This window comes from Erinaceus europaeus, chromosome 2 (assembly GCF_950295315.1).
Source record: "Erinaceus europaeus chromosome 2, mEriEur2.1, whole genome shotgun sequence".
In the NCBI taxonomy this organism is placed as follows: Eukaryota; Metazoa; Chordata; class Mammalia; order Eulipotyphla; family Erinaceidae; genus Erinaceus; species Erinaceus europaeus.
In genome coordinates this window covers 45,512,652-45,530,844 of record NC_080163.1, presented here as the reverse complement: position 1 = coordinate 45,530,844, position 18,193 = coordinate 45,512,652, and the positions used below count along the sequence as shown (strand labels likewise).

Genomic DNA, 18,193 nt, shown 5'->3' with positions numbered 1-18,193 from the left:
AAAAAAATCAGGCTAGGTTGATTCAGCAGTGCAGTACACATGTGTCAAGCTCCTTTTTGAAGCACCCAACCCCCCCCCAAAAAAAAAAAATCATGTATAAAATAAATTCTTGCAGCCAGGGAAATAGCTCAGACTAGTAGAGTGTAGGAGCTGTAAGGTCCTATAGGCTTTGCCTGTGTGTGCCCAATTTGACCCTCCAGTGCCACATGTATCAGAGTAGTGGGTCTCATGCTCTTAAAACTTTCTAGATTTAAATCTCTTGTACAATAAAACAATCATTAAATTTTTGGGCCAGCAGGAGAGAGCACCTGGGTAGTGCTCCTGCATTGTCATACACTTGACCCAAATTTGAGCCCAGCCCCCACAAACTTGAAGAAGAAAGCTTCAGTGCTGCAGTGTCTTTCCTTTTCTCCCTGTTTCTTTCTATCTGAAAAAGTTGGCTAGGAGCAGTGAAGTTCTTGTGAGAGAGAGAAAGAGGAGAGAGAGAGAGAGAGAGAGAGAGAGAGAGGAGATAGGAGAGAGAGACAGAGAGAGAGAGAATAAACAAGATTATCACTCTGGCATATGAGATGGTAGGGATTAAATTCAGAACCTCATGCTTGAGACTAACAGTTTACCCACTGTGCAAACCACCTGAGATGTGCTTCATTATCTTAAAAAGATAGATTATGGGGGTTAGGTGGTGGCACACTCAGTTAAGCATACATATCACCATGTGCAAGGATCCAGGTTTGAGCCGCCCCTCCCCTCCTGCAGAGAGGATGCTTTGAGTAGTGAAGCAGGTCTGCAGGTATCTATCTTTCTCTCATCCCATCTCCCTTTCTCTCTAAATTTCTCTCTGTCCTGTCAAAATAAAATATAATAGAAAAAAAAAAAAGATAAATTGTGTTGCTAGAGCCCCAAACTGAGGTACAGCAATTGTTCTAATAACTTACCAACTGGACTTGTAGAAACTCGTTGAGAAGGTGGTCTGAAGCCAGGTGCCTTGGAATTGTCAGGATGCACATTTTCCAAGTGTCCAAGTACAGAATTACCAAGGAATGCTGACTGAACAGTGAAAGATGCATCTGTAGCAACCCGTGAGGATAGTGGACCATCTCCCCAACCCTGGTTAGCAGGGACCTGGTTACTATCAAAAAGACTACTGAAGTGGTTGAAAAGTGTGGCAGGGCCAAATGTAGGTGGCAAAGATTTATTTGCTGGGTTCATATGCATTTGAGAACCATTCATGATATTCATGGCTGAAGAAAGCTGCACTGCAGCTGGTGGGCCTTGAGATGGTGTTAAAGGTACTGGGTTTGTAACAAAAATGGACTGGGGATCCTGGTGCATAGTTGCATTCGGTACCACCGAATAAAAAGAACCTCTGGGCTGCATTCGATGAGAAACTCGAGGTGCTGGCACAGCTAACTGAGGTAAATTATTTGTATCCTGATTATCAGCAGCAACCAATCTGGGTGATGTCAAAGTCAGTGGAGCAGGTTCTGAGTTAGATGCAAAAGGCATTGACATAGGATTTAAATCAGATACACTGGGTGGCTGTGCCTCTTCCTGTGTGTTATTGGAGGGTGGAGTGGGATTATTGGACGAGTGAGTTTCTGGAGCTCCAGGGGTGTTGTTGGCACAGCTATTAGAACTGTTTGCAGCTGAAGATGGGGTACACAGGTTTGCCATGGGTTGGTCCTGTGTGGATACTTTCTCTTTGGGTGATGACATAGTAGAGAAAGATTCCATTTTTTGTGAAGAGAGCTGTGCTTGAGGAGTATTTGCAGGTAGAAATGTGGTGGGAACTTGGGCACTAGTGACAGGTGCAGAAGAGACAGGTGGCAGGGAACTAGAAGTGCTTGTCACAGAAGAGATCACTGTTGTTGGAGGACTCGTCTTAGGCACACAGGCAAACAATTGTTTTCTGACTGATGAAGGAGTCCGGGTATTAGTCACACATAGTTGCTGACTGGCAGCAACTACAGAAGAGACAGTGATAGGACAACTGGCTGTAGCAAGTCCAGGAGACTCTGAGGGTAGAACAGTCCCGTTCTGGTTAGGTAGACGACCTGCATTACTATGCTTCGGAGAACTATTCGTGTTTCCAGGATTCACAGGTCTTACTGGGAATGGTCCCCAAGTGTTAGGAGAGGGTGAAAAGGTTCCTCCAAACTGGGCCATGGGTAAGCGAGGATGTCGAATCTGTTGCATAGTTTGTGCAGCCAGCAAGGCAAAGTGGGGATGGGGATAACCTAACGGCAGAGAAACTGGGAAAGATGAACGTACATTTGTAGGTACATTCTTATTAAGTTTATTAGCAGGCTGGAACGTAGATAATGTTGTTGCCTGTGAAGTTACAAGAGTTGGAGCACCCAAGGGAAAAGCATTTTTACTGGAAGCTGTTGTGGTGCCTACTCCAGATGAGAAGTTTGAATGGATGGATTTGGTGCTGGCAGGTGTTCTGATGTGATTTTTAGGAATCAAGTCTTCCAGTTCTTTAGCAGGATCTTGAATAAGTGCATTGATAAGCTGAACTGCATATCTTGTTGATTCTGTACCACCTCTGAGGAGAAAACAAAAATCAGGATGAAAACACAGGTCTTCTTTTTTTAAGATTCATTTATTTATTGATGAAAAAGATAGGAGAAAGAACCAGACATCACTCTGGTACATTTGCTGCAGAGGATTGAACTCAGGACCTCATGCCCAAGAGTATAATGCTGCATCCACTATGCCACATCCTGGACACAACTCTCTCTCTCTTTTTCCTCCTTTCATTTTTAGAGGTAGAGGAAGATAGAGAGAGGAGAGACTTGGGGGCCAGGTGGTGGTGCACCTGGTTAAGTGCATATAGTACAAAGCATAAGACTCTTGCAAGGATCTGGGTCTGAGCCGCCCAGCTCCCCACCTGGGGTGGAGGGGGTTTCCTTCATAGGTGGTGAAGCAGGGCTGCAGATGTCAATGTTTCTCTTTCCCTCTCCCTCTCCTATCAATTTCTCTCTTTGTCCTATCCAATAAAATGGAAAAAAGGCCACCAGGAGCAGTGGATTTGTAGTGCAAGTACTGCACCCCAGCAATAACCCTGGAGGCAAAAAGGTAGGGGGTGGGGTCAGGGTGGGGGAGACTACAGCACTGCTGCACTACTCATGTAGCTTTCCCATTGCATGGTATTTCCATGTGGTACTGAGGGCTTGAATTTGAGCCTTCACACATGTTAGTCTGTGCTTTACCAAGAGAGATATCTTATAGCCCTCTCAAAAGTAGACACTCAGACATCCACTCACTCACTCACTCACTCACTCACTCACTCACTCACTCACTCACTCACTCACTCACTGTCTGGGAAGACACAACCTGCAGCACTGCTCCACCACTCATAATTCTGCCCTCCACAATTAATGAAGCCCGATCTCCCACCTTTAAGGATTGGGACTAGGGGCTTAAATCTGGATCCCTGTATGCTCAACAGGGTCCACCATTGCCCACCCCACAATATATGGTTTTTCATAATTACCTTATTGTGATCATTCTCTCTCCATTCTTATCTTTTTGTTTATCCACATCAATATGGGCACCAGTAACATCTTGTATTGCAGTGATATTGCATCCTCCTCTTCCCATTATTCTGGAAACTACTGAGGCTGGAACAGACAATTTTTTTGACCTATAAAATAAATAGTACAATGAGCCTATGAAAATCAATGTCTTTTGCAGCCACCAGGATTATTGCAGAGGCGTGGTCCCTGCATGACAAACTCCACCACTCCTTTTGGCCTTTTCTTTTTCCCTTATAGACATAGAGAGAAATAAGGTGAGAGAGAAGGAAAGAGGAGGAAGATATGAAAAAGAAAGGCACTTATAGCACTGCTCTTCCATTTGTGAAGCTTTTCTCCTACAGGCAGGGACCAAGGGCTTGAACCTGGGTTCTAGTGCACGGTTCTAGAGCACATGTCTGTTCCACCAGGTGTACCACCACCTGGTGCTGAAAGCAACTGTCATAATTTAAAAAAAAAAAGTCTCAGTATGGCCATAGACAACTTTAGAGTATTTCTTAAAGCTAAAAGAGGAAATTATTTAAGACTTCATATTTAGAAACTAGCTTTTTAAATTTAATTTAGTAATAGCAAAGTTTGCTATTTGAAACAAAATTATACTTAAATCACTCATGGTAAAAAAAAAAATCACTCAAGATCAAAAAAGCATTCTGATCTACCTCAAAAATAAGTGTAACTACAATGACCTTACATATTGCTCTAAATTAAAATAATTCACACCATCTATCCACACTGTTAAACTCCATACAGGATAACAGACTAGCTTATCAAAATCAACAATACTTAGCAATAAAGAAATAAAGTCTCAGATTTGAACTACATAAAAAGGAAACTCACAAGTAGACCCTAGGATTGACACACATGTGTGTGAAGTGAGTGGTGACAGAGAAAAGATCAGAGGCTTTTCTTGAGATCTGATTAGGTAACTGGGTTACTCAGTTTTTCATGGCAGAACCAGATGATAGCATCAACTGTTTTATGTGGTCAATGGGGACTTCGCGGAGTCTAAGAGATGAAAGTCTTCTGCATAACTATTATATTTCAGCCACCCTATTTGTTTTTCTTGTAGAAATATTGTTAAGGGGAAAAGGGGGGGGATCATTCTGGCACTTTCAATGACAGAAATCAAACTTTTTTCCTTTCAGTTTCTTTAATGGGGGATTAATGGTTTACAGTCCACAGTAAAATACAATAGTTTGTACATGTGTAACATTTTCAAATAACAATACAACCCCCACTAGGTCTTCCTTTACCACCAGGCTTTAGGACCTGAACGGCCCCCTTTGCCCCCAGCATCTTTCACTTTGTTATAAGAGATTAAACTTTTGACCTCAAACTTTTAAGTCTAGTAACCTAGCCACTGCATCATCTCCTGGGCTGCTATGTATTTTTCATGTGGCACCAGAGAATTGACCATGGGCCTCCCACATGTGCAATACTGCAGAGCAGTCTAGAAACACACTATAGAACCATCTCAAGATCTATGTGGTGCTGGGGTTCAAAGTCAGGGACTGACACAGGAAAGGCATATGCTCTAGCTATCTCCCAATCCAATAATAATACTTAAATTAATCTGATTCAGTAAGTAACTTCTCCAGTTCTGCCAAGACTTATTTCCTTTATCTTTGGATGTAATATAAACAGATATAGGCAATCTAAAAAAATTACAGAATAATGGCCAGGGAGGTGGTACTGGAGTTTTAAGGCTGATCAACAGAATTATATATGACAGTGTAATCCTTTGGTTCTCAAAGTCTCTCTTTAGTTAATAACTAAATAAATAAATAAATCCTAAAAAAGGAGAAAATTACCAGGGGGAAAAAAAAAAAAGCCCAAACACTTTAGTTCTATGATGAGTACATGCACACTAAGAAACTTTTTTTTTTATTTAAGAAAGGAAACACTAATAAAACCGTAGGATAAGAGGGGTACAGTTCCACACAATTCCCACTACCCGATCTCCATATCCCATCCCCTCCCCTGATAGCTTTCCTATTTTTTCTCTTATCTCTCTGGGAGTATGGATCCAGGGTCGTTGTGGGAGAAACTTATTTCTTGTTCTTAATCTCTGTTATATGAGCAGAGGCTCTAAATATCATCTAGATTGCGTAAAACATTAAAGGAAGTGGTAGAGTGCATGTACATTTTGTCATGCACAAAGACTTGAGTTTCAAGCACAGGGTAAACTATGAGTAGGGGGGTAGTTCTGTGGTATTTCTCCACCAGGAATCAAGAAATTGTACAGATTCAAGTCCCAGTGAAAACACTGGTGGGAAGGAAGGTAGGAAGGAATGTAGGAAGGAAGGAAGGAGAGGAGGAAGAGGAAAGAGTTGAAAAAGCAGTTTTCCTCTCTGCTTTTAATAATTTTTCCCTTATGGGTTAAGTTAACATCAGTGTAAAAAAGGGTAGCTGTCAGCACTAGCTATGAGTGTTTTTACCTTATTTGAGAGGGATCATAGGTTTTTTTAAAAAAATATTTTTATTTATTATTGGATAGAGACAGAGAAATTGAGAAAAGCGGAGGATAGAGAGGGAGAGAGACAAAGAAACACCTGCACTACTGTTTCACTACTCGTGAAGCTTTTCCCCTATAGGTAGGGACCAGGGGCTTGAACCTGGGTTCTTGTGAACTGTAATGTGTGTACTTAACCAGGTACACCAGTGCCTGGCCTCAGGGATCAAGCATAGTTTTATAAGAAGTAGTCTAGAAGGTGGAGCAGTGGATAAGGTATTAAATTCTGAAGCCTGGGGTTCTGAGTTCAGACTTTGGTCCCAGCATCACATCTGATTCTCTCTCCCGCTCCCCCAATAATATAGAAATAAATCTTTTTACGGAGTCGGGTGGTAGCGCAGCAGATTAAGCACACATGGCACAAAGTGCATGGACCGGCGTAAGGATCCCGGTTCAAGCCCCGGCTCCCCACCTGCAGGGGAGTTGCTTCACAGGTGGTGAAGCAGGTCTGCAGGTGTCTGTCTTTCTCTCCCCGGCCCCCGTCTTCCCCTCCTCTCTCCATTTCTCTCTGTCCTATCTAACAACGATGACATCAATAACAACCACAATAATAACTACAACAATAAAACAAGGGCAACAAAAGAGAATATTTAAAATACAAGAAATAAATCTTTTTAAAAATTATGATCATTTGTCCTCCTGCTTATAGTGATTTAACTTTATTGGCTAAAAGAAGGTAACTAGTATTTTTTAGAACGTTCTTTCTCTCTCTCTCTTTTTTTTCCCACCATGGCACTGCTTAGCTCTGGCTTATAGTGGTGTGGGAAACTGAACCTGGGACCTTAGAGCTTCAGGCATGAGAGTCTGCGTAACCATTATGCTATCTCCCCTACCCTTAGTGTCTTTTTTGAACAGATTTAGCTTTTGGTGTGTGGGATCAAATTTGGGACCTCATGCAAACAAGTCTGGTAAACTACCATTGTGAAGTGAAATCTTCATAGTTCTATAATATGCTTTCTACCCAAGTTTAATTTTATGCAAAGTGCTAGGGATGGAGAAGGCTGATTGAACTAAAATGGGACCATCAAATAAACATTATAGCTCTCACTAATAACACTGTACTTTTGTTATCAAATAAAAAAAATTTCCTATTATGGAAAATTTTGTGATAATTTTACAGTTTGTATGGAAATTTATGTGAATGTTTTAATGTTTCTGTTATTTGAAAGGTAAAATTTGCTGTGTACTTTAAAACATGCAAGCAAAATTTACACATTGCTTTATTCTACTTTAATTAATATGGTTTAGTATGGCTCTAGTTTAAAATTTTTACCTTCGCACAACTTCTTTCCATCCTTCTTCTCTTTTTTGTCCTCTTTTAGGGCTAGTCAGATTCAATTTTATATTTGGAGAGCTTAATGGCAATGAAACTGGCTTGTAGGTAGTTGATAAGGAATTAGGGTTCATTTCACCTTCAAGTCTGAAAAGTCACAAATGACAAGTCAAATAAAAGTTAGTTTAAGAAATGCAAGACTAACATTTTATAGGCAATGTTATGACAAAATATTTGAATTAAAATGGCATGTTATTATTATCAATATTCAGAAAAGTAAATACAGGGCTAAGAACCCATCATTTATTTTATTTGTTTGTTTGTTTGGATGGCTGGTTTTTGTGCCAGGGATCAAAAGCTCTAACATATGACTCATGTATTCTACTACTGACTTATATCCCTAGGCTCTGTTATATATATTTAGCATTAAACTAGATTCAGAAGCCAAGTATTAGATTATAATCAATAGGGGGCTGGGCAGTAGCGCAGCAGGTTAAGTACACATAGTGTAAAGTGCAAGGACCGGCTCCAGGATCCTGGTTTGAGCCCCCAGGTCCCCACCTGCAGGGGGGGGGGGGGATCGCTTCATAAGTGGAGAAACAGGTCTGCAGGTGTCTATCTTTCTTTCCCCTTTTATGTCTCCCCTCCTCTCCTATTTCTCTCTGTCCTATCCAGCAACAACAAAGCTCTAACAACAATAACAACCACAACAAGGGTAACAAAATGGGAAAAATGGCCTCCAGGAACAGTGGATTCGTAGTGCTGGCACCAAGCCCCAGCAATAACCCTGGAGGCAAAAAAAAAAAAAAAAAAGATTATAGTCAATAATAATAGTAAAACTAAATTCATGATATCCTATCAACTCCAAAATAGAATCATAATTTTAAAAACAATCCTAATGAATAATTAGCACATGATTTGTACACTATCTATGCTAAAATATACTAGCATGTGATAGACTGATAATGTGGTAGGCTTAAACTTGTTTAATGTAACTTGTACTTAGAAAAATATACTTCAAATTCGCAGGCCAACCATTTTGAAAAAGGAAAGATAATTTTACCGTGTCTGAGTTTTTGAAGTGGCAGTACTTGTCTTTTCTTCTTGGGAATGAAGTAGTGAGGGTAATTTCTTGTCGTTAGAGGAATTCACATCCATTGTAAAATTTAATTCTTGGCTTTTCCCACCACTACTACTTTCACTGTTGCAATCTGTGCTGTCTAAATTATCTGAATCACTATTTCCACCTGTACCGCCACCTCTGGATTCTCCATTTATTTTGTTTTTATCTGCTTTTTGCTGTGCTAAAGATAGATGTTGTTCAGGTAATATTAAATGTGCAGTGGGAAGGGTCTCTTTTGTTTTGTTCTTCTTATTTTTCCGATTAGTGCTGGGGGTTGTCACCACATTAGCTCTTTTTTTCCCAAATACATTTGTGAATGTTGTAGATGTTGCAGAGATTCCTATTGTTGTGGTGGTAGTTGCACTAGGAGGTTCGATGGGAACTTCTTGCTCCACTGTAATTATCAAAAAGGACAAAAACCATACTGAGTCACAGATATCAAAATGAATAGTGAAAGTATATACCTAATAGTTTACAATCACCCAGTCTCTTGAGTCAAATTCCTTTCATCAATATTCACTAACAAAGAAAACTTTGGCACTGGAGGTAGTAGTAGGTGTATGTGTGACTTGGAAAAGAAGATGGCACCATAGGGAAAAAATGAAAATATATACAAATATAGACAGATAGTTGTAGAAATAATAGCTAACCCATATCTATAACCTTGAGAAAACTGCTGTAGCTTACAATGGAGGGACTAGGGATTGAGAACTCTGCCGGTGGAAATGGTGCAGAGTTGTACCTGTTTACTTGTAATTTTGGAAATCAATATAAAATCATTAAAATAAATAAATCTTTGAGGCCATGTGATAGCAAACCTAGTTAAGCATAAATGATACCATGCATAAGGACCTGGGTTCAAGTACACTGCTCCCCACCTGCAGGGGGGAAGCTTCATGAGTGGTGAAGTGGTCCTGTAGGTGCCTTTATCTCCCCCTTACCTCTCAATTTCTCTCTGTTATATCAAATAAAATGGGAAGGGGGGAAGAAAAAAGAAAGAAAGAGAAAAGGTAAGTAAAGCAAAAGAAGGCTCTACTGTTAAAAAACAAAAACACTATGTCAGTTTGATATCTACTTTGGTATGAAATATTCACACCTTTACCTGGGGTATGACACAGTGTATAGAGCCTGAGGTTCCAAATTTGTGTGCATGAGGTCCCAAATTTGATCCCCAGCACCCCAAATATGTGCCAGAGTGAATCTCTGGTTCTTTCTCTATCTATCATATTAATAAACAAATCCTTAAAAAAAAAATACGGTGGTCTGGGATTTGGTTTAGTGAATAAGACTTTGGACTCTCAAGCATGAGGTCCCAAGTTCAATCCCTGGCACATGTACCAGAGTGATATCTGGTTCTTTCTCTCTCTCCTATCATTCCTCATGAATAAATAAATAAAACTTAAAAAATTAACTATTAAAAAAATACATACTTGCCCTTCGTGTTCTTAAGATCTGAAATGCTTTTCTCATGAACTCAATAAAATCACTATATAGTTTGTATTTAGACTAATTTTCAAATACTATATTAGAATTAAAATTTAAATACAGCAAACTTATTTGCTAACTATAAGCAGTCAGACTATATAATAAGCAACATTGTTTATTATGACCAAAGTTTAGCTCTGGTTTATGGTGGTGCTAGAGATTGAATCTGGGACCTTAAATATATTGCATAATTTACTGTGAGAGTAGTAAACTCAGTACTGTATAGCTTATTGAGAAACTGGACTCCTCCCTAGTTTCCTACTAGGGGAAGAAATGCTAGGGAGGGTCCTGATGACTGGTTAGCAAAACAGTTACTGCATTGCTTTTAGGATGCACATGACGTTTATATGGCAACTCAAATATGTGTTTGCCTTTCCTTTTGTGATTTTCTAAAATACTTTACAAAGCAAATTATTCAGAAGTATTTACTGTGAAAATCAAGTGAATTTCACAATAAAGTGAATAAAAACTAAAGTCATCTAAATCAAAAAGCACTCAAAATGAAGCTGACATACAGGAGAATTTTATTACTAATTCAGATGGGTCACTGCTTACCATCTTCATCATTTTCTTCTTCATCTTCATCCTCTGGTAGTTCTGAATTATCCTTAGGTTTGTTTTCTTCATCTTCTTCCTGCTTCCTTTTCTGCTCCTCTTTTTTCTTTTTTCTCTTTTCTTTTCTCTTCTCTCTTTTAGCTGCAAGAGCTTGCTTTCTGCTCTCTTCTCTTGACTGTAAAGTAGATGTATCATTTTACTAAAAAATGTGATTTAAAATAATGAAATAACATTTCAATTCATGACTCATACTAATTCCCTAGACATCAAAACACATCTATAAAAGCAACAAAAAATGTTTTTCAAAGGAATAATTAAAAAAGTAAAAGCCTGGGACTGTCATGTACTCTTTTCATTCACTTGCACAACAAAAAAACCTCAGCATATATGAAAAACAGTGCAGAGCCTGGACAAGAACTCAGCATCAAGGCTGTGAGGACATGGAGACTTAGTTACTACCAATGGGAAAGAACCACGTCACTCTAAGCTGGGCCCTCTTCCACACTACAATAAGCCAGTCAGAAAGAGACCACCTATAAAAAATCTTATTTTTGAGAAGGAGGACCAAATTACTAAATGGAGAAAGGAGAAATTATTTTCCACAAATGATGTTGGAAAAGTTGGGTTGAGAGGCCAAGTGGAGGCACACCTGCTTGAGCACACATGTTACAGTGTACAAGGATGTGGGTTCAAGCTGCAGGGGGAAAGCTTTGTGTGTGGTAAAGCAGTGTTGCAGTTGTCTCTCTGTCTCTGTCCCCTTCTCTTGTAATTTCTGGCTGTCTCTATACAATAAATAAATAAAGATAATAAAAAAATTTAACGGGGGTGAGGTAGTATCACACCTGGTTAAGTGCAAATAGTACAAAGTGAAAGGACCCACACAAGGTTCCCAGTTATAGCCCCTGGCTCCCCACTTGCAGGGGGACCATTTCAAAAGTAGTATAACAGGTCTGCAGGTGTCTATCTTTCTCTCCCCCTCTATCTTATCCCCTCCTCTCTATCCTATCCAATAAAATGGAAAAAAATGGCTGCCAGGAGTAGTGGATTTGTTGTGTTGGCACTGAGCAACAGAGATAACCCTGCAGGGAAAGAAAGAGAGAGAAAGGAGGGGCCAGGTGGTGGCACACCCGGTTGAGTGTACATGTTACAGTGCATAAGGACCCAGGTTCGAGCCCCTGTCCCCACCTGCAGGGGGAAAGCTTCACAATCGGTGAAGCAGTGCTGTGTATCTCTCTCTCCCTATCACCCCTTCCCTCTCAATTTTTAACTGTCTCTATCCAACAAATATATAAAGATAAAAAAAATAAAAAAGGAAAGAATTAAGTTGAAAAGTATAGAAGAATGAAACTGAACCACTACATTTCACTACACACAAAAGTAAATTCCAGATGTATCAAGGACTTGGATGTTAGACAAGAAACTATCAAATACTTAGAGGAACTACATCAAATTAAAAGGCTTCTGCACAGCAAAAACAATCACCACCCAAACAAAGAGTCCTGTTACAGAATGGGAGGAGATAGGGGCCAAATGGCGGAGTACTTGGTTAAGCACTCACATTACAGAATGGGAGAAGATCTTTACATGCCAGACATCAAATAAAAGGCTAGTAACCAAAATATACAAAGAGCTCACCAAACTCAACAACAAAAACCAAATGACCCTATTTAAAAATGGGAACAGGAAGAAGAAATCCAAAAGGCCATCAAACGTGAAAAATGCTCCAAGTCATTACGAGAGAACTGCAAATAAAGACAACAACAAGATACCACTTTACTCCTGTGAGAATATCATACATCAACAACAAATGCTGGAGACGTTGTGGGGGCAAAGGAACTCTCCTGCATTGTTGGTAAAAATGTAAATTGTTCCAATGCCTATTGAGGACAGCCTGGAGAACTTTTAGAAGATTAGAAATTGACCTACCCTATGACCTGGCAATTCTTCTACTGGGGATATAGCCTAAGGAATCAAACACACCCATCCAAAATGATATATGTATACCTATGTTTATAACAGCACAATTTTTAATAGTCAAACCTAAAATCAAGCTAGGAATCCCCCTGTGGAGAGCAGTCTGGAGAACTCTCAGTAGGCAAGAAGTGGACCTACCCTATGGCCCTGCAATTCCTCTCCTGGGGATATATCCTAAGGAATTAAACACAACCATCCAAAAAGATTTATGTATACCTATCTTCATAGAAGAACAATTTGTAATAGCCAAAACCTGGAAGCAACTCAGGTGTCCACCAACAGATGAGTGGCTGAGTAAGTTGTCGTATATATATATATATATATATATATATATATATATATATATATATATATATATATATACACACACACAATGGGATACTACTCAGCTATTAAAAATAGTGATTTCACATTTTTCAGCCCATCTTAGATGGAGCTTGAAGGAATCCTGTTAAGTGAGATCAGCCAGAAAGAGAAGGAAGAATATGGGATAATCTCAGTCATAGGCAGAAGTTGAAAAACAAGATCAGAAGAGCAAACAATACGTAGAACTTGGACTAGAGTCCAAGCAGTGCACCAAAGTAAAAGACTCTGGGTTGGGTGGGGGAGGAGGATTCAGGTCCTGGAACATGACGGCAGTATCTAGTGGGGGTTGCATTGTTACGTGGAAAACTGAGAAGTGTTATACATGTACAAACTACTGTATTTACGGTTGACTTTAAAACATTAATCCCTGGAGTCAGGCTGTAGCGCAGCGGGTTAAGCTCATGTGGCATGAAGTGCAAGGTCTGGTCCAAGCCCCAGGCTCCCCACCTGCAGGGGGTCTCTTCATAATCTGAAGCAGGTCTGCAAGTATCTATCTTTATCTCTCCCTCTTTATCTCCTCTACATCCCTCAGTGTCTCTTTGTCCTATCCAACAAAATGGAAAAATGGCCACCAGGAGTAGTGGATTCATAATTGAGCCCCAGAGATATCGCTGGGCGGGGGGGGGGGGGGAGTATGAAGTGACTGACAACACCTACAAATAAATAGAGGCCAAAGACTTAAGTGGAAAGCAAGAAGTTAGAAGATACTGTATACTCCCCCAAACAATCACTAAAATAAATGAAAATAACACAAGAGTTATAGTGCAACATTAAGAAAAACATTTGTGTAATAGGGGTGACAAGAAAACCAAGAAAAATAATTCATATTTGAAGAAATATAGTCTGGCAATGTCCACAAATTAAAGGAGACAGTTTCCTCAGATCTAGGAGTCACAAAAGACTTCAAAAAAAATGAATATAACTGAATCAGAAAAGATATTGTGTCCTTTGGGATAAAATAGATAGAACTGGAGGTGATTATACTTAGCAAAATAAGAAATCAAAGACAATTACCAGATGGTTTAACTTACATATGGAATCCAGAGATCTGATACACATGAACTTGAAAAATATAAAACAAATAACAAACAAACACAGAAGCAAGCAAACAGTTTCTAAGACTTGTAACTATAGTAGTTATCTTTAGGAGGTGGGAAGGTGAGAATACACAACTTCTGTGGTGGGTGTGGTGTGGTACTATACACTGTAATCTTACAATCATGTAACCTGCTATTAACCACAAATAAGAAAAAAGTAAGAGAAACAGGCTGGGAATATGGATTGACCTGTCAACGCCCACTTTTAGCCAAGAAGCAATTACAAAAGCCAGACCTTCCACTTTCTGGACCCCATAGTGATCCTGGGTCCATACTCCCAAAGGGATAACCTTCCACTTTCTGCACCCCATAATAATCCTGGGTCCATACTCCCAAAGGGATAAAGAATAGGAAAGCTAGCAAGGGAGAGGATGGGATATGGAGTTTTGGTGGTGGGAATTGTACTTCTCTTATCGTATGGTCTTGTCAGTATTTCCATTTTATAATCAATCAATCAATAAATAAAATTATTAAAAAAATAAATCAAAACATACATGCCATTTCCTAGCGGGCCAAATTAAAGATGAAAAAAAAAAAAAAAGACAGACAATACTGCAGACTTCTAGAGAAAAATAAAGTTACTATAAGGGGCATCCCATAAGACTATCAGCTGATTTCTCTACAGAAACTAGAAAAGACTGGCAGGAATGCTCAGTTCTGAATGGTGGAAAATAAAAAAACAAACAAAAAAAACATTCCATCTCCCAGGACCTTACCCTTCCTATAAACTAGGATGTTTAGAAGTACCCTACTCTCTGAAGGCAGACTGAGCCACCTTATTCTGCCACTCAAGGAAGACAGTTCCTATAACATTTATAGCCTAGAATGTTCCCAGCTATGACCATGGACTGCAAACAGAGTGACAGGGATTTGAAGGAAATACTGTATTAAATATGAGGGTCTATTGCTTTATACATGGTGTCACCTCTAGGGCTGCTATTTGTCTTTTAATTACTGAACTGTAAGAGCTACTTATATAATGGCCAAGTGGTGGTATACCACGTTGACTGCATGTTACCATGCACAAGAGCCTGGTCAAGGCCCTGGATCCTACTTGCAGGAAGTAAGCTTCACAAGCAGTGCTACAAGTCTCTTCTTTTTAAAAAGTTTTTTATTATTTTTTTAATTTTTAATTTTTTAATATTTATTTTATTTATTTATTCCCTTTTGTTGCCCTTGTTGTTTTATTGTTGTAGTTATTATTATTGTTGTTGTTGTTGTTGGATAGGACAGAGAGAAATGGAGAGAGGAGGGGAAGACAGAGAGGAGGAGAGAAAGATAGACACCTGCAGACCTGCTTCACCGCCTGTGAAGTGACTCCCCTGCAGGTGGGGAGCCGGGGTTCGAACCGGGATCCTTATGCTGGTCCTTGTGCTTTGCGCCACTTGCGCTTAACCCGCTGCGCTACAGCCCGACTCCCTTAAAGTTTTTTTATTGGGGGATTAATGTTTTATAGTCAACAGTAAATACATTAGTTTGAACATGCATAACATTTCTCAGTTTCCCACATAACAATACAACCCCCATTAGGTCCTCTGTCATCCCTTTCCAGGATTTGTAGTCTCCCCCTCACCCACACCAGTCTTTTACTTTGGTGCAATACACCAAGCTACAGGTATCTATCTCCCCTTCCTTCTCAAATTCTCTCTCTCTATCCAAAAAATATGGTATTTTAAAAAAGACATTTGTATGAAAAAAAAAAGAGAGAGCTGTTTATATAACAGCACAGGAGATTATACAATGGCTAGAGTTCCAAGTTTTGATCCCCAGTGTCACATGCCAGAGTAACACCGTTTTTTTCTCATAAATAAATAAACTACTTTTGTTTTTTAAAGACTTATTTGTGGAGGGGTGATAATACAAGACCAAAGGTTTGATTAGATTTTGTTTCTTTTGTTTATTTCCACCATGAGAGAGAACATTCAGCATTTTCATTTTATGTGAGTCCCCTAAATATTTCGTGCAGGATGGGCTGGATTGAGCACACATGCTGCAATACTCAAGGACTCTGTTTCAAGTCCCAGTTCCCACTTGCAAAAGGAAAGCTTTGCAAGCAGTAAGGCTGCGCTGCAGCTCTCTCTCTCCCCCCACCCCCAATCCTCCCATCCTCTTAATTTCTGTCTCTAGCCAATAAATAATAAATAGATAAAATATTGAGGGAACCAGGTGGTGGTGCACCTGGTTGAGAACACATTACAGTACACAGGATTTGGGTTCAAGCCCCACCTGCCAGGGTAGGAAGCTCTACAAGTTGTAAAACAGTGCTACAGGTATCTATCTATCTATCTCTCTATTCCCTCAATTTCTCTCTGTCTCTATCCAAAATAAATAAAACACCATAACAATGATCAACTCTGGCTTATGGTGGTGCAGGGGATTGAACCTAGGACAGCAGAGCTTCAGGGATGAAAGTCTCTTTGCATAACTATTATGCTGTCTATTCCTACCCCTAAAATATTAATTTCTTATGGGTCTGGTTTAGTGATTCCTTTTGGCGTTACTTATCTGAGTAGCTCTTCTTTATTCTTTCAAATCTGATTGATAATCTGGCTGCATAAAGTATTCTTACTGTATGCTTTATGGGGGGCTTTATTAGATTTCTGAATAAGGGGCAGGGGAGACAGCATAATGGTTATGCAAACAGACTTTTTTTTTCATGCCTGAGACATTGAGGTTCTAGGTTCAATATCTAGCACCATCATAAGCCAGAGCTGAGCTCTGGTTAAAAAAAAAAGTGTGTATATATATATGTGTGTGTGTGTGTGTGTGTGTGTGTGTGTGTGTGTGTGTGTGTGTGTGTAATAGATATCTTTTTTTTACTATTATTTCAGTAAAGAAAGAGAGAAACCCAGGAGGTGGAGAGATAGGTGGAGAGACACAGAGATAGCTGCAACACTGCTTCACTATTTGTGAAACTTTCCCCCTTAGGTGGGACCAGGGGGCTTGCATCCAAGTCCTTGTGCTTAGTAGCATGTACACTCAAACAGGTGTGCCACCACCTGAATAACTCTATTCTAGCCTTTAGAATTTTTAAAATTTCTTTCTTTATTTATTACCACTAGGGTTATTGCTGGGGTTCAAGTGCCTGGTTTAATCCCCATAAGCCGCCAGAGCTTCACAGTGCTCTGGTATATATATATTTAATACATAGACACACATACACACACACACACACACACACACACACACACACACACACACACACACACACATACACACACACACCATGTAAATTGCTTTTTCTAGGGGGCTAAGAGATAGCCTAGCCAGTCCAATGTACACTTTAGGATGAACAAGAACCTGGGTTTAAATACCCCAACTGCACGGGAGCACCATAGAGGGGAAGAGTCACAAATGATAGAACAGTACTATAGTGTCCTCTCTCTCCCCACCCCCTCATGTCCTAATCTAGAAATAGAAAAAAAAACAAGAATGAAATGTCTGCTGGGAATGGTGGAATTGTATAGGTATGAAGCCTCAACTATTTTAAAAGAGAGAGTTACTTTTCCCTAGTATACAGAAAAAGATAGGGAGAGAATTAGGTACCATATCACTAAAACTTCCTATAATATGGTGTGGGGGTCAGGCTACTATATCACCTTCTAAGCCATCTTTATAAAAGTTTTTTTTTTTTTTTACAGTCATCAAATTTCTCTTTATTGTGAGTTATTTCATGTTGACAAAGACGACAGGGAGAATCCATGTTATTGGGTTTCTCTCCACTGTGAGATCTTTCATGTCTCCAAAGTAAACTGGCATGAATGAATGTTTGATTACATTGTTTACATTCATAGGTTTCTTTTTCTCCACTGTAAGTTCTTTCATGTAATTAAAGAGAACTATAATCCATGAATGCTCTACTACATTGTTTACATTCATAGGGTTTCTCTCCACCCTGAGTTATTTCATGTTTTACTACATAGTTTACATACATAGGGTTTCTATCAACTGTGAGTTCTTTCATGTGTCCGAAGATTACTGGAAGAACTGAATGCTTTACTACATAGTTTACATACATAGAGTTTCTCTCCACTGTGAGTTATTTCATGTGCCCGAACATTACTGGAAAAAGTGAATGTTTTACTACATAGTTTACATTTGTAGGGTTTCTCTCCACTGTGAATTCTTTCATGTCTCCGAAGATCACTGGAATGACTGAATGTTTTACTACATAGTTTACATTCGTAGGGTTTCTCTCCACTGTGAATTTTTTGATGTTTCTGAAGATAACTGGAAAACCTGAATCGTTTACTACATAGTTTACATATG

At 39.4% G+C, this 18,193-nt stretch overlaps 2 protein-coding genes across 5 annotated transcripts in view; one reads left to right on the top strand and one right to left on the bottom strand.

Annotated features, from left to right (window-relative positions):
• Window positions 1–18,193, top strand: part of CD14 (CD14 molecule) — a 247,120-nt gene that overhangs the window by 121,568 nt on the left and 107,359 nt on the right. The window lies entirely within an intron of this gene.
• Window positions 1–18,193, bottom strand: part of ANKHD1 (ankyrin repeat and KH domain containing 1) — a 132,875-nt gene that overhangs the window by 14,345 nt on the left and 100,337 nt on the right. For all 4 annotated transcript variants that reach the window (XM_060179419.1, XM_060179428.1, XM_060179434.1 and 1 more), the window contains 5 exons: window positions 10,488–10,662; window positions 8,388–8,841; window positions 7,325–7,471; window positions 3,500–3,649; window positions 936–2,548 (listed from right to left, as the gene is read on the bottom strand). In XM_060179419.1, the coding sequence (XP_060035402.1) occupies window positions 936–2,548; window positions 3,500–3,649; window positions 7,325–7,471; window positions 8,388–8,841; window positions 10,488–10,662 (2,539 nt within the window). The remainder of the gene's footprint in view (window positions 1–935; window positions 2,549–3,499; window positions 3,650–7,324; window positions 7,472–8,387; window positions 8,842–10,487; window positions 10,663–18,193) is intronic.